Source organism: Perognathus longimembris, chromosome 2 (assembly GCF_023159225.1).
Source record: "Perognathus longimembris pacificus isolate PPM17 chromosome 2, ASM2315922v1, whole genome shotgun sequence".
NCBI classification, from domain to species: domain Eukaryota; kingdom Metazoa; phylum Chordata; class Mammalia; order Rodentia; family Heteromyidae; genus Perognathus; species Perognathus longimembris.
Genome location: NC_063162.1, coordinates 19,645,299 through 19,659,569, shown reverse-complemented (window position 1 = coordinate 19,659,569; position 14,271 = coordinate 19,645,299). Strand labels below are relative to the sequence as shown.

Here is a 14,271-nt window from a genome sequence, read left to right as displayed (position 1 = left end):
TGGTCCCATGTGGCTAGGTCCTTGCACTAGACCCTCTCAGCTCTGGCCTGGGACAGGCAGGAAGGGCCAGCTGGAGCATCTGGCTTCAAGAAGGCACACGTTTCTGGGTGGGAGTTATTAGTCTCAGAGGGGAAGGTGATTAGATTCCTCCAAATAGCCCCATGTGATCCATTAGAGGATTAGATCCATTTTGGGGGGTGCAGATGCTCTGCATTGCGTGGTGGGAATTTCTATATAGGGTTACAAGTCAGCACTTTGCTGGAGGCTGAATTTATATCCTCAAGGGGTACCGTTGAAGAACTGAGCACTGAGACATAATCCTGTTCTTCCTATAGCATTATGGCACACAGCTTAGATGTCTTAGCAGGGTATGAGAAGGGGCTATTATATTCAGGTTTAAACAAAGGTTGGCAAAGGTATTATAGCTTGTGATCACATACTGGAGTTACCTGGCAGAACAAATGGGTGTATTGTTGGTTGGATGTTTCTACTCCTTGGGTTTGTGGCCATTGTCTACTGCTCTTCTGAGGGCTCTAACATCTGCCTTGTCCCCTTGTCAACGTAGGGTCCACATTCCTAATAGGAACCCCATTCTTGCTGTGGAAGGGTTTTGGAAGTCTTGTCTAGGTTTCTGCCCAATGCTACTTTCCACACAGGGGCTTCCTATTTTCTTCCCTGTCTCTAGCTCTTATTATTAAAGGTTAATTTTAAGAGCCTTGTCTAGAGTTAACATTCCTTAATATGCCATTTCAGAACTGATTTGCTCAATAATTATTTGTTGAGCAGTGAGTTATATTAGTTTGCTAGGATTGCTATAATAAAGTACCACAGACAGAAGCTTAAAAAATAGAAATATAGGGCTGGGGATATGGCCTCGTGGCAAGAGCGCTTGCCTCGTATACTTGAAGCCCTGGGTTCGATTCCCCAGCACCACATATACAGAAAATGGCCAGAAGTGGCGCTGTGACTCAAGTGGCAGAGTGCTAGCCTTGAGCAAAAAGAAGCCAGGGACAGTGCTCAGGCCCTGAGTCCAAGGCCCAGGACTGGCAAAAAAATAAAATAAATTTTAAAAATTAAAAAAAAATAAAATGAAAAAAAAAAAAAGAAATATAGTTCCCTTTATCTGGGTGCTGGTGGCTCACACTTGCAATGATAGTTACTTAGGAGGCTGAGATCTGGGGATCACAGTTCAAAGCCAGCCCTGGCAGAAAGTGTGTGAGACTCTTCAATCCAACTAATCACCAGAAAGCTGGAAGTGGCACTGTGGTTTAGGGACAGAGCCTAGGCGCTGAGTTCAAGCCTCATGACTGACTTAATATATATACATATACACACACACATATACGTGTATATACACATACATACATTCACACACACACATACACACACATACACACATCCCTTCAATGCTGGAGGATAGAAGTCCAAGATCAAGGTGTTAGAAAGTATGATTTCTCTTGAGTTCTCTTCTCTTGGCTTGCAAATGTCCTCTTTCTTGCTGTTTTTCCTCTGTGTGCACACACAATCCTGGTGTGTCTCTGTATGCCCAGATTTCTTCTTTTTGTAAGGATAACAGCCAGATTAGGTTAGGACCCATCCTAACTTCATGTTGTAAAAGACTCTGTCTTCAAATATAATGAAGTTAGTGCTGTGTGTGTGTGTATGTGTGTGTGTGTGTGTGTGTGTGTGTGTGTGTGTGTGTGTGTGTGGTAACAAGGTCCATAAGCTCAATACCACTTGTATGGCTGAACAAGATGTAGGCAATCCTTACTCTTTTGTGGTTTCATATCCTGGTGGGGAAGATAGAAATTACACAACCATTCACCTGACTAGATCATTAATTACCATGGTAAGGTAGTACACTGTGAAAAGGCAGTCTCCTACTGAAAGGCTGGCCAAGAAAAGTTTCCCTGGGAATTTGAGATCTGAAGAAAGGGTGAATGGGAATCATCCAGGCACAGAGAGAGCGTCTAGTATTCCAGACAGGGAGACCAGCATTACAAATTACATCCAGTGGGAAAGAAGATAACGTATTCAAGGAATTAAGGCCAAAAGGGCCAGATTTCACAGGACCTTATTTCAGTAGTTGGTACCCTGTTCCAAAGCTTACCCCATCCTGCCTGGTCTAAAGGTCATGTGAAGGATGAGTGAAGGTCATATTTAGCTTCTCTCTTCATAGTATGCAGCATAGTAAGTGTTCAGGAAACAAAGCAAGTAAGTATGTTGAGAAATGAGGTTGATAGCAACACTCCTACTTGTGTAAGTTGGGGTCAAACGCAAGTTTTTGTGGGCGGGTTGCTCCTGGAGACTCTGACAGGTGAGGACTTCTGGGAGTATAATGCCACCTAGTGCTTCTTTTAATTGCAACAACACATGGGAGAAGTAGAGGGAATGGTTTCCAGTAGACCCATCACAAATGGATTTGTCCAACCACCCACCCTTTCATGCAGTTTTCTACTCATGTTGATGACCAACATCTCATTTCTAGGGGTTGAACATGTCGCATGGCTTTTTACCTCCTCGTGGAATCCCTGAGTGTCACTGTTGGGGTCTTTGTGCTCTCTCTCAAGTACCAGTGTCTGGATTTTCTGGGCTGTCGACATAGCATGTGCTTGATTACATAGGATTAATTGTGGGAAATAAAAAAATTGTCACATTGTAGATGTAACAGCCAGAGATTAGCTTAGTCATTCTTCATCAACTTAAAAAGCTAAAACTGAGGATAGGTTAGAGAACTGATGGTGAAAGATAAGATGAAGCTCACAGAGCAAACTGGTAAGGACCCTGAGGTCTAGAAAAACTAAGTCATACTGAAAAATCATATAAGAAGTAAAACAAATAAGTAAGAGGAAAAAGGACAAAGAGCTACAGTATCAAAATGAAGGATTATTGTTCTATAAGGAACCTAAAGACAATGTTTCTACTCTTTGAACTTGGATGAATGTCCAGACTTTACAAAGGTGTTTTGAAAGTCAAAAAGAAGATGGGTAGACAAGCAGGCAAGGGTTAAGAGTTAGGCAGTTCATGGAAGGGAACCCCTAGTGGCTTATGGACATGGGAACAGATGCTCAGTCTCTTTGGAGAGAAAGGGAAAATGAAAGCAAAGATGTGCGCATGCTATTGCCAGTTAGCCGACAGAAATTAGAAAAGTGGCTAATTAGACGAATCAGATTTTCCAAGTGAAACACTTGGAACAGTATCTCATTCTTGTAGGAGTGTTTATGAATCAATACACCACTCCACACTGCCAAGACAGGGACTGGGGACACAGACCCTGGTGCACCACACTACAGTGTAGCCTAGAGCAGCAGTTCTGGTATACAGTCTAACCAAACGTGGTGGGGTTAAGGGTTTCCTCCAGGCTACTGGCTATGGTATTGCCAGGAATCTGTGGCTACCTCTAGGAAGATGAATGTGAAAAGGCACTCTCTCTGTATAGTCACATCCTTTGGGTTCAGGGAAGCAGAGCTTTTGTCTGTGTGGGTAGGGCTGGGGAGAGGACATATCTTTTTCAGCAGAGCAAAGAGGGAGGGCTGCTTTTTTTGGCCCCCCCCCTTTTTTTTTCCATGTAGGTGCATCTAGCATCCCCACAGGCAATGGCTCCAAGTAGTCCCAGGACTTCACAGTCTCACTTCTAGGAAGGCATTTCTGCGGAACTGGCACACGGGGTCAGTGAAATGGACTACTCAGAGTCACCCAGCAATTTGGGTGACTTTGTTTGTGGTACTGGAGAGTTGGAGGCAGCCTTGTTAGCTAATACTTGGAGTAGGGAAGTAAAGTGTGCTGTGTGTCCCATCTGAAATGCTGTGCAGCGAGTTCCAGGCCAGCCTTGGGTTACAAAGTGAAAAACCCTGCTTCATGCTGTGCAGCAGTCAGGAGCAATGAAGTCAGGGTTCACCACATCAACCGCAGCAAAGAGAGATCCTTGAAAAGAACGTAGAGTGGAAAAAAGCCGAAAACTGTGATTTCTAAAGTCCAATACCATTACTAATTAAAAAAAAAATCAATACCCACACTTTTAATGCTACACATTTTCCAGAAATAACTATCCAATCACGGTAGCATGAATGCCTATGAGGATGATGATAAAGGTTAGGAACAGGATTAGGGATAAAATGGAAAAATGTAAATAAAGCCACCTAGAAGTCTCAGGCATTTCAGGATCCAAGCCGCAGTTTAATCACTGCAGCGATCCCGCCTCCTCCAAGCCTCCAGGCCACGCCCACACTTTACATGTCCCCGCCCCCAAATCGAGACCGATTTGCATATTTCCCTGAGGTCACTGAGGCCCTGCCCCTCTGGAACGCAGGCTCGGGTCCTGGGGACGCGTAGCGGTTGCCAGGCGGCGGAGGACTCACAGAGCCCGGGGATTCCGGGCCCCGGGCAGGCGATAGAGATAACGTGTCGCCGTTTTAGACACTGGGGGCAGTGCGCAGCACCTCTTGAGTCCGTTCCAGTTTCTGCGAGCTCCACAGCAGCCCCAGAGCGTCAGGATGGCCGAGGTCAGGAGCCAGCGCCCCTCCCTGCCCTCCCCGGCTTTCCCTCTCCCGGCCACCCCCTCTCCTCAGCTTCCCCAATGGGGAGCAGTCCCCACTCCCTCCTGTCCTCCTCTCCAGAGTTTTCAGACCCATGGGTCGGTCACGTGCGCCCCTCCCTAGCGTTTGAGCCAGGAGGTGACTGACGCCACGGAGAGATACCCGAAGATGGTCATGGTCGTCCCTGCGTACTGCCAGTTCCCTCCTCACACCCTGATCCCCCACCGTGGGCTCGCCGGCTGCCATTCACCTCCACGAAGGCCTTTTGGCCCATTTACACTGCCCCCCACGCTTGTCTTTGCCCCTTGTGTGAACATGGTCCAGCCACTCCCCTACACCGTAGCGCACCCCAGTCTGCAGCCTCACCGATGCGGGTTGCCTCACTACGTACGCTCCATCAGCCAAGCTGCCCTCTCATCTACAACCTCAACGCCCTCAAGACCTTGCCATCACTTGCCATTCACAGTGCCCATCTGCGCTACCCAAATTCTTCATTGCTCTGTCAGAGTCCCCCCTGCCCCGCAACCCCCCAACTCAGCGATGGCAATGTCCTGCCCAGGAGCCATACAACCTTCATGAAATCATTTGGTACATGCGGGGCACAGACACATACAGCTTCTCCATGCGTCATGCAAACTACCCTGCCTGTATGGATAATTTTCTATGGCCCTCCAATGAAGTTATAAGCATGCAAATGGATCTTGGCCTCCCCCCCCAAAAAAAAAAAGATTACTCACTCCCTCAAGAGTTTCATCCAGGATCAGCTATTTGATTTGTGAGGCCCAATACAACACAAAAATCTTATTCAAAAATTAAGAATTTTGACATTTACCAAGGGTGGGTGTTTCTGAGCACTGAACCCTACCTATACCAATGAATGGGCCATAGGTCTATGCAGCTAGCTTTGGTCCCAGAGTTTCTTAGCACTACCAGGCTCCACCACTACCGTATCCCATGTCTTCTCTACTCAATCCACATTCCATTATCATCCCATCCTAATGGTCTGTCTAGTTTCCCTTTATGAACATTACTTTCTGTGGTTGATGCTGTCCCTCTCTTGTCATCCCCCTGTCATCTTTATTTCCTCGGCACCATCACTCCATATTCCTCTTCTGCTTAAAAGTCTTGAGTAGTTCTTTGTGGCCTTCAGAATAATGCAGCCCACACTTGTTAGAATACTTATCTCTGCCTCTAGTCTATCCTTAATACACTAGCTAGCCTTCTCCCTGCATGCCTCTTTCACTCTGGCCAATTTGAATACCTGCTTGGCCCTGACTTCTGCACAAACACTGCTAATTCTCACCCAGGTTGCCCTTTACTCCATCTCCACCTGTGAGAAATCCTTTCTTCCTTCTAGGCCTGCTCAAATGCCATGTCTTTTATGATGTGCTGCTTTCTTGCTGCTTGGAGCAATTCTCTCTTCTTATAGAACTTCAAATCTATTTTATGTCAAAGACTAAATTTTATATTCCTGACATGAGTGTGACATACCCCATCTGGTGACCAAAAAACACATTGCCTATGGGGGCACCATTATCTCCCATAGGAGACATCAGTAGAATTACTTATAGCAGGTGCTCAACAAATATTTGCTCAATGAGTGAATAAATATACTAACCATATTATTACTACTATTATTATGTTCCTAATAAGAAGTAGGTGCTAATTTTCTAGGGTAGCCATAACTAAATACCACAAACTAGCCAGGGGTGGGGGTGCAGGCTTTTCCTAACTACTCCCAAGGCAGAGGTAGGAGGATTGAGACCCAGGGTTGGCTGGGCAAAAGCAGGAGGCTCTATCTGAATGCCAGAGGACAGAGGTCATGGCTGAAGTGGCAGAGTGCTTGCAAGCATGAGGCCTTGATTTCAAAACGCCAGTACTAACAGGCCAAACCAAACCAATCCTAACAAAATAGACCAATAATCATACAACGAAGTACCACAAACTCAGATTGCTTAAAACAGTAAGGTTCTTGTCTCCCAGTTCTCCAGACGGGAAGTCTAGAATCCAGATGCTGGCAGAATGACACCCCCTCTGAGAGCCAGAATATAAACCATCCTTGCCTCTTGCTAGTTTCGGGCAGTGGTAGGCAATCCTTCATTTTTCCTAGATGCAACTTCGACAGTTCAGTTGATCTTCATGTCATCACCCATGTTCTTCCACCTCTGTTTGTTATCAGATTCTCCTTTTCTTTCTTGTTAAGGACACTAATCATATTGGTAGGGCCTGACTTACTCCAGTATGACCTCATCTAATGAATTATAGTGATATCTATATCTATCTATAACTATATACCTCATAAATGCTTCAGAGGATGAAAAGGGAAGTTTCCAACTTATTTTTTTCTGCTTTCCAGTGGCTTTTCCTTTGTTGGTATGAGGCCCTTTCATTCAGGGGGAGGAGTAGAGATAACAGATAACAACAGAGATATTGTAAAGCATCCACTCCCTTCCTTGCTCTTTTACACAGGACAAGGGTGAAAAACTAGCGCTGGAAGAAACTGCATTTGAAGAAATTGAAAGAGATTTTCAGGAGGTTCTTGGCGAACTTTCAGGAGACAAAAGTCTGGAAAAATTCAGGATTGAATATGAGAAACTTCATGCTGTTATGAGAAAGTCTTATGACAATGAAAAGCGTTTGATGGCCAAGTGCAGAGAGCTGAATGCAGAGATTGTGGTGAATTCTGCAAAGGTTGCCACTGCTCTGAAGCTCTCTCAGGATGACCAGACAACCATTGCCTCCCTGAAGAAGGTCAGTGATCCACAAGCAGATGACCTTGAATCTCAGATGTCGTTCTTTCACTATATTGGTAGCTCTTGGCTGTTAGTGAGTGGACAAAACATGTACATGTTCTATATATTCATTAAACCAGGGAATATGTTTATTTTCAAAGGAAATAGATGGCCCTGATGAAGTTTACCATGCAGGAAATAATGGAGAACCTTAGTGACTTGGTTTCTGGTTTATAGTGGGTTAGCCAAAGTGACTTAGAGACAAGTAAATGTGGTATTAGGAATCTCAATGTGTGTCATTTGATGCAAGGTGATTAATTATATATGCAATAGCTTGTCAAAGACATTCCAATGTTTCTAGTTTTAGATAGCAATTTTTATGATCTTTCTTCCTTTTTCCTCTTTTATTTCTTCCCACTCTTCCAAAACACTCTAATAGGAGAAACAGGGATTCAGTCAGGAGGAATATTAAGGAAATAAGACAATTTTATATTATATACTTTTATTCTTAAAAAATTTTTTTGGTTAGGTGCTGGTGGCTCACACCTATAATCCTAGCTACTGAAGATGATGGCTCTGAGGATTTCAATTTGAAGCTAGCCTGGGCAGGAAAATCTGTGAGACTCTTAGCTCCAGTTAACCACCAGAAAATCAGAAGTGGAGCTGTGGCTTTAAAGTGGAAGAGCACTAGTCTTGAGCAAAAAGAGTTCAGGGACAGTGCCCAGGACCTAAGTTCAAGCCCCAGTACTGAAAAAAAAAAGAAATTAAAAAATTTAAAATTAAAAAATACTTAAGTAGTTATATAAGGGAATTTTAATTAATACCACATTATATATTTTTTCTCCTTAAGAGTGTTATATTATTTTGGAGACAAAACATGAATATTTGTTTTCTCAGGGTTATGTGAGATCAAGACATATTAATTTACAAGTCAAAACTCTAGCTATGAAAAATAATTTACAAAATACTTTAGGCAATTCCTTGCCTATCATGTGATTTGATGCCATCCACTTCAAATTTACTCTCAAGACCAGAACATAATATGGTCTGTTTTCTCTTAGAAAATCATTATTTTAGTGTAATTTTTCTTTATTGTCAATTTCTTCTCCTTGAAAACTAGCCAATATAAGAAGGTGTTAATTCATTTTATGGTATGAAAATACAGTGTTCAAAATGCATTTAAAACTACAAGTAGTGAATTGGCTAAAGTCTAATTGATGACTGGCCTGGGAGGGCTTGTATAACACACATGAACTTTGGAGTTCTAGTCCTAGCACTGGAAAAAAGTGTAATAGATGAAAATGATTTGGACAATAACACTTCATGTAACCGGCCAGGCACCATACCTATAATCCTAGCTACTTAGGAGGATGAGATCTGAGGACTGCAGTTCAAAGCTATCCTGGGCAGGAAAGTCCGTGAGACTCTTATCTCCAATTAACCACTAGAAAACCAGAAGTGGTGATGTGGCTCAAGTGGTAGAGCTCTAGTCTTAAGAGGAAGAGCTCAGGGACAACGCCAAGGCGTTCAAGCCCCATGACCAACAAAAACAAAACTTTATGTAATCACATTTTCCTGAAAGCATTTGATAAGAAGGCCTGGGTCAGAACCTCTGAAAATGGGAATTACCAAGGTTGTTATGTACAGACTGGGGCAATTCAAATCTTACTTTGCCATCTAGGCATTTACTTGGGGCCTGACCACAAAATATATTCCTTATTTACAAATTTATCAAAAAGTTCTATTCAATCTATCAGTTTAAAGTCTGTATCCATGCTTATTTCTTAGGAGAGCTTACCATTAATAATATTATTATAAATCTCCGGGCTTGCAAAAACACATAAGCTGACATTTAATATTATAAACCTACCAATTTCTTTATTAGATACAATCCTCCTGGTGTTGCAACCTTTTTTGAACCTTATAGCCATACTCACACACACACACACACACACACACACACACACACACACGAAAAAAAATGCCCCTTGCCAGTCCTGTTTGATTTTGGCCAGCTCATGTTAAACAACAATTCAGTAAGTCAGTATGAGCTCATTCATAAGGTAAAATGCATATCAGATAATGTTCTTTCCCATCAGTGACCTCTACACTGTAGTCAGTGTTATCCTATCAGCTAGTCTTTCTTGCATATAGAAGCCAATTTGGTTTTACTCACTGATACCCTGTGGCCCATTCAGGAAATCGAAAAGGCCTGGAAGATGGTGGACGCGGCCTACGATAAGGAGCAGAAGGCCAAGGAGACGATTCTGGCCCTTAAAGAGGAAATAGTGAACCTCACCAAACTTGTGGAACAGGGATCTGGTCTGTCAATAGACCAGGATACCAAGTAGGTCACAACCTCTGTGCAGTGTCTTGAACAGTTGCTTTTCCTTCTGCAGTAGACAGGCTGGTGTCTCCTTGAAAGCTTCAGTGCAATGCAAAACTTTCCTTTGTTGGACTCCCAGCCACTCTTTCCTATGTTTCACTATTAGTTTTGCTTTGTGAATCTGTGGTTATATTAACCTATGAACAAAGCTCTGGATGGGAGGAGTTTTATAGGAGAATTGGACAAGTATGAGGAGAGGGGAAAGAGTTTTAGCCTCAACAGTGTGCTCAGACATAGCAACCTGGGAGCTGGGTGTGAATTGGAAGGTTTCTTATTAAACATTTCCATCAAAGATGTTGGTAAATAAACACTTTCAAATTACTGTGTTTTGAGCAATTGTTCCATGGCGGTCAGCTGTGAGCATCTGCAGGGTGAGTCCTCCCTCGATTTCCTCTTGACAGAGTCACTGTGCTCCAGGCTTGCTCTGTAGCAGAGGCTGAATGTCATGCTTGGTCAGATGGAATGGTTTCTGAGATGTGGAGGTCACAGTTGGACAATTCTAATCTGTGGGTATCACTGGCCCTCCTCAAACTCACCGCTAATCTGTTTGGGTGACTAGAGAAAAAAAAAGGTCAAATTATTTGCCTATGTGTATGCTTCATGTTGTACTTTATCTGCAGAGGGCCAGCCGCAGCACGAACAAGGATTCCAAGGGGCAAGGGGAGAGAGAAGGCTGATTGGCACAACTCTGTTTATTTCAGCAAAAGCCTTTAGTTATATACACCTTCTATATTGGTCACAAGTTTGCATAATGCAGTTCTAGGACCCACTGCTGGCAAAAGTGCAGACAGCAGGCACTTTCCTCATTCTATTTCAGTCAATCCTTGTCTACCATGCCTCCCCAAATAAGCCTCCAGGCCCAGAAGCTGAAAGAAGCACTTCCCCAAAACAAAAGGGCAAGCATTTGCAATGCTGAGGGTTGGAGACAGTGGCGGTGGGGCCTTGCTCACACCCTGCCAGCTCCTGGCACCTCAGGGTTGGCAACATCTCCCCGTGCTTTGTTTTTTTTACATTGAACAAGTGCATATCGGACAGGGCCTGGACTAAGGAGTGGGTCATACATCTCAGGAGGAATGGCAGAGAAAGAAAGACCAAAACAATGAACAGGAAGATGCCTAAAAAATACCAAAAGGAGTGCTGCAACACATTTCCTGGGTTAAATCCCTGTAGGTAATGGAGAACTGAGGCAGCTAAATCTGCAGGGTTCGCCACCTTTAGGGTGGAGTGGTCCATATCATATATCTGTCCCTGAAGCTGCATAATGTCAAAGCTCAAATTATCATGGGACCAAATTCCTAAAATATGATGCTGGATATTGGTCCAAGTTACATTTCCATTATATTTAAGAGGGATAACACAAATGTATTGACAATTAGCATGGCAAGTCATTTTTAACTGGGTCTTTAACAGTTTTACCTGATTATTAACATACAGCATGGCTGTTTCCAAAGCATTCAGACATTCCACAATCTTTTTATCTACTCGCACCTGTGTCCCAAGGGCCCCAGAAACATTCTTAGCCAAAGTATTAATATGTTGTGCTGTGTGTATGGTTTGGGTAAGGGCCACAGTGGAAGCAGTGGCACTAGCAATAAGAGTTATAATAGCAATAACGCTGGCAATCAGTATTCCCAAAAATCTGCATGAGCGGCTAAGAGCTTTCTGAACTTCAAAAGCAAATTGAAGCCCAAAGTCACTATACCATGGTTCCATAAGATAAGGGAGTTGCATAGTTACAAATACTGTACGTGCTCCAGGATGTATAAAATTGCTTATGCAGTTAGTAAGAACACAGTTATTTTTGAAAGAGGCAAGAAACGTATCCCCATCCTTTACAACTTCACCTGACCCAACTACCAGCATGTAAGGATGTATAACACAAGCTTGCACAGTAAATGACACAAATTCAGGGGATGGGATAGGTCCCTGGAACGAAGGTACAGGAGGGTAAGAGGCATTAGTCCAAGTAGGCCTCAGGGCAGCAGCCAGTCTCCAGATGTCAGGGTGAGTTTGTCCACGTCGGCTGACCAAGATGGTAGCCAGCAAGATCCTGTTGATCACGTCACTCCTCTGGGACCAGTCCTGCAATGCATAGTGGGGGCCTCCCACCACTGGAACAGTGGACAATATGTCAAATCCATGGGCCCTCCATGCTGTCTGGTCATCGGCAGCTGCAGAAGCCTCTGGGCATAGTGGAATCCAGGTGGGGTGAACAGCACCTCCTGTCAAAGCAACTCTAGAAGTATTATGCATAAACTCCATCTTTTTCCATCTGAACATCTTTTCTCCCCTGAAGAAAATAAGACCATTGTCTATCCCTGTATACCTTACCATACGTGTACGTTCTGCTACACTAACACACCCATGTATGCTGTCCATGGGCATGCAAATAGGTGGGCTAACAGACAGCCTGGTCCAATTTATAGGCTTAGGATATGGCTCTAAAAATTCAGCACTATCTCCCCCAAAGAGCCCTGTGGCATTGGTAAACACTCTCATAGATGGTTCCTCCCACAACACTCGACGGGCAAGAGGGGGGTCAGGCAAGTAGGCCTAGTGAACTTCAGCTGACACTTGGGCACAAGTTATCAAGGCTAGCATAGCCAGAAACATGGTTTTAGGTATAAGGTTCTTTTCTGCACCGGTCACTATCTTCTGACTCTTGGAGGTTAGGGCCTTTATTTGCTCCCAAGTTGGAAATGGAGCCCTCTGTCTGTGGGTTTGAGGCACACGCTCCTTCAAGCTCATTTTTTGGAAGGACCAATGGAGTCTCAGCATGGCGAATGAGCCGGCCTGGAACCTCGGCCCCATTGTAAGAGGGGTTCAGGACCATTCCAGACTCCTGTCTGAGGACCTCTCCATCGCACCATTGCCGTGGGCATGGCAGGTCTCTCCTATTGGGAAGCCATCCTCGAAAACAGTTAAGAAATTTAAAACAAAAATAGATAGGGATACAATGGTATGTGGTAAAGCCTTCTGGGTAGCTAATTCCCCCTTTTTTTATTTTTAGAATTTGATTTTTTAAAGTAGCATGGGCTCGCTCCACAATGTCCTTGAGGATTGTCCTTGAAGATTGTAGGGGATGCCCGTGCTAAGAGTATTATGTAGTTGTGAGCACAATGTTTTAAAGGCCTGAGAAGAATAGACAGGACCATTATCAGTTTTAATTTGTTGAGGCAAATCCATAAAGGCAATAGCTGTAAATAAATGTGCAGCAACATCTCTATAAGCCTCTCCTGTGTGACTGGAGGCAAAAAGCAATCCAGAGTAAGTATCTACAGAAACATGAACATAGGACAAACAGCCAAAAAAGGGAACATGGGTTACATCCATTTGCCACAACTGTCCAGGCAGAAGACCCCGTGGGTTAACCCCAACGGTGGGAACAGCATGAGTAGGTGGACAATGGGCACATTGGTGGACTATAGCACGGGCTTGTTAACGTGTTAATCTAAGCTGTCTACAAAAGGCGGCCACATTTTGATGAAATTTTTGATGGGCATCATGTGCAGCATCAACAGAAAAATAAGCATGTCAAGCCGAGTTAACTCATCAGCTAGGGCATTGCAATATGTTAAAGGTCCTGGCGAAAGAGAATGAGCACGTATATGACAAATATAGGGGCTGTGTGCTACAACAGTTGTTGTTGGAGGGAAGTAAAAAGGTGCAGCAGCTCCTCATCTGAAGTAAGAATAATGGCATCCTGGATGCGTTGTAAAACAAACAACACACTGACTATCTGGGTAAAAATTTATAGCAAAGGAATACTGCTGTAAAGCCAAAAATGGCAGCAAATAGACAATAATTTGGGAATAATCTACACGTACAAGTTGGGCCTTACTAATTACACACTCAATAATTTTTAAGGCCTCCACCACTTCAGGTATAAGAATTCTGGAGAGGCTGGGTTAGAGTCACCCTGTAAAATTTGAAAAAAAGGTTGTAACTGTTTAGAAGTAATTTTTAATGAGTGGCAAATCCAATTACTATCCCCCAGTAACTTTTGAAAGTCATTAAGAGTTCAACTATTCAGTCCTTATTTTTAACTTTTGGGGAGTAACTTTTTTTTTTTTTGCTAAAAATGTGGTAAGCTAAATATGAAAGAGGATATTGTCTCTGAACTTTTCAGGAGCCACAATCAGGTTATACAACTGTAAGGACTGTTGCATATGCTGGAAAATAAGATTAACTTGTTTCTCAGTGGATGTTCCAATTAGGATATCGTCCATATAATGAATTATATGGGCAGAGGGATATCTTTTATGTATGGGCGGTATGGCCTTGTCCACATATAGCTGGCTTAACAGGGGGCTGTTGGTCATTCCTTGGGGAAGCACTGTCCATTCATATCTGTCATAGGGCTGAATCATATTAATGCTGGGAACAGAAAAGGCATTTTTTTCCATCCCCTGGACTCAGAGGTATGGTAAAAAAGCAATCTTTTAAATCTAATACCAATAGGGAAAAAGATAAGGGAATAGCTGTTGGTGAGGGCAAACCAGGCTGTAAGTTGCCCATAGGAAACATAGCCTTATTAACCTCTCTCAAGTCCTGGAAAAGTCTCCATTTTCCTGATTTCTTTTTAATGACAAATATAGGGGTGTACCAGGAACTAGTA

At 43.4% G+C, this 14,271-nt stretch overlaps 1 protein-coding gene across 1 annotated transcript in view; it reads left to right on the top strand.

The window, feature by feature from the left end:
- The first annotated feature begins 4,703 nt into the window (after positions 1-4,703).
- The window catches only part of Cfap58 (cilia and flagella associated protein 58), a 95,899-nt gene continuing 86,331 nt past the window's right edge, over positions 4,704-14,271 (top strand). Inside the window, exons 1-3 of the mRNA XM_048336336.1 lie at positions 4,704-4,922; positions 7,005-7,286; positions 9,466-9,614. Coding sequence (XP_048192293.1) covers positions 4,704-4,922; positions 7,005-7,286; positions 9,466-9,614 — 650 coding nt within the window. The remainder of the gene's footprint in view (positions 4,923-7,004; positions 7,287-9,465; positions 9,615-14,271) is intronic.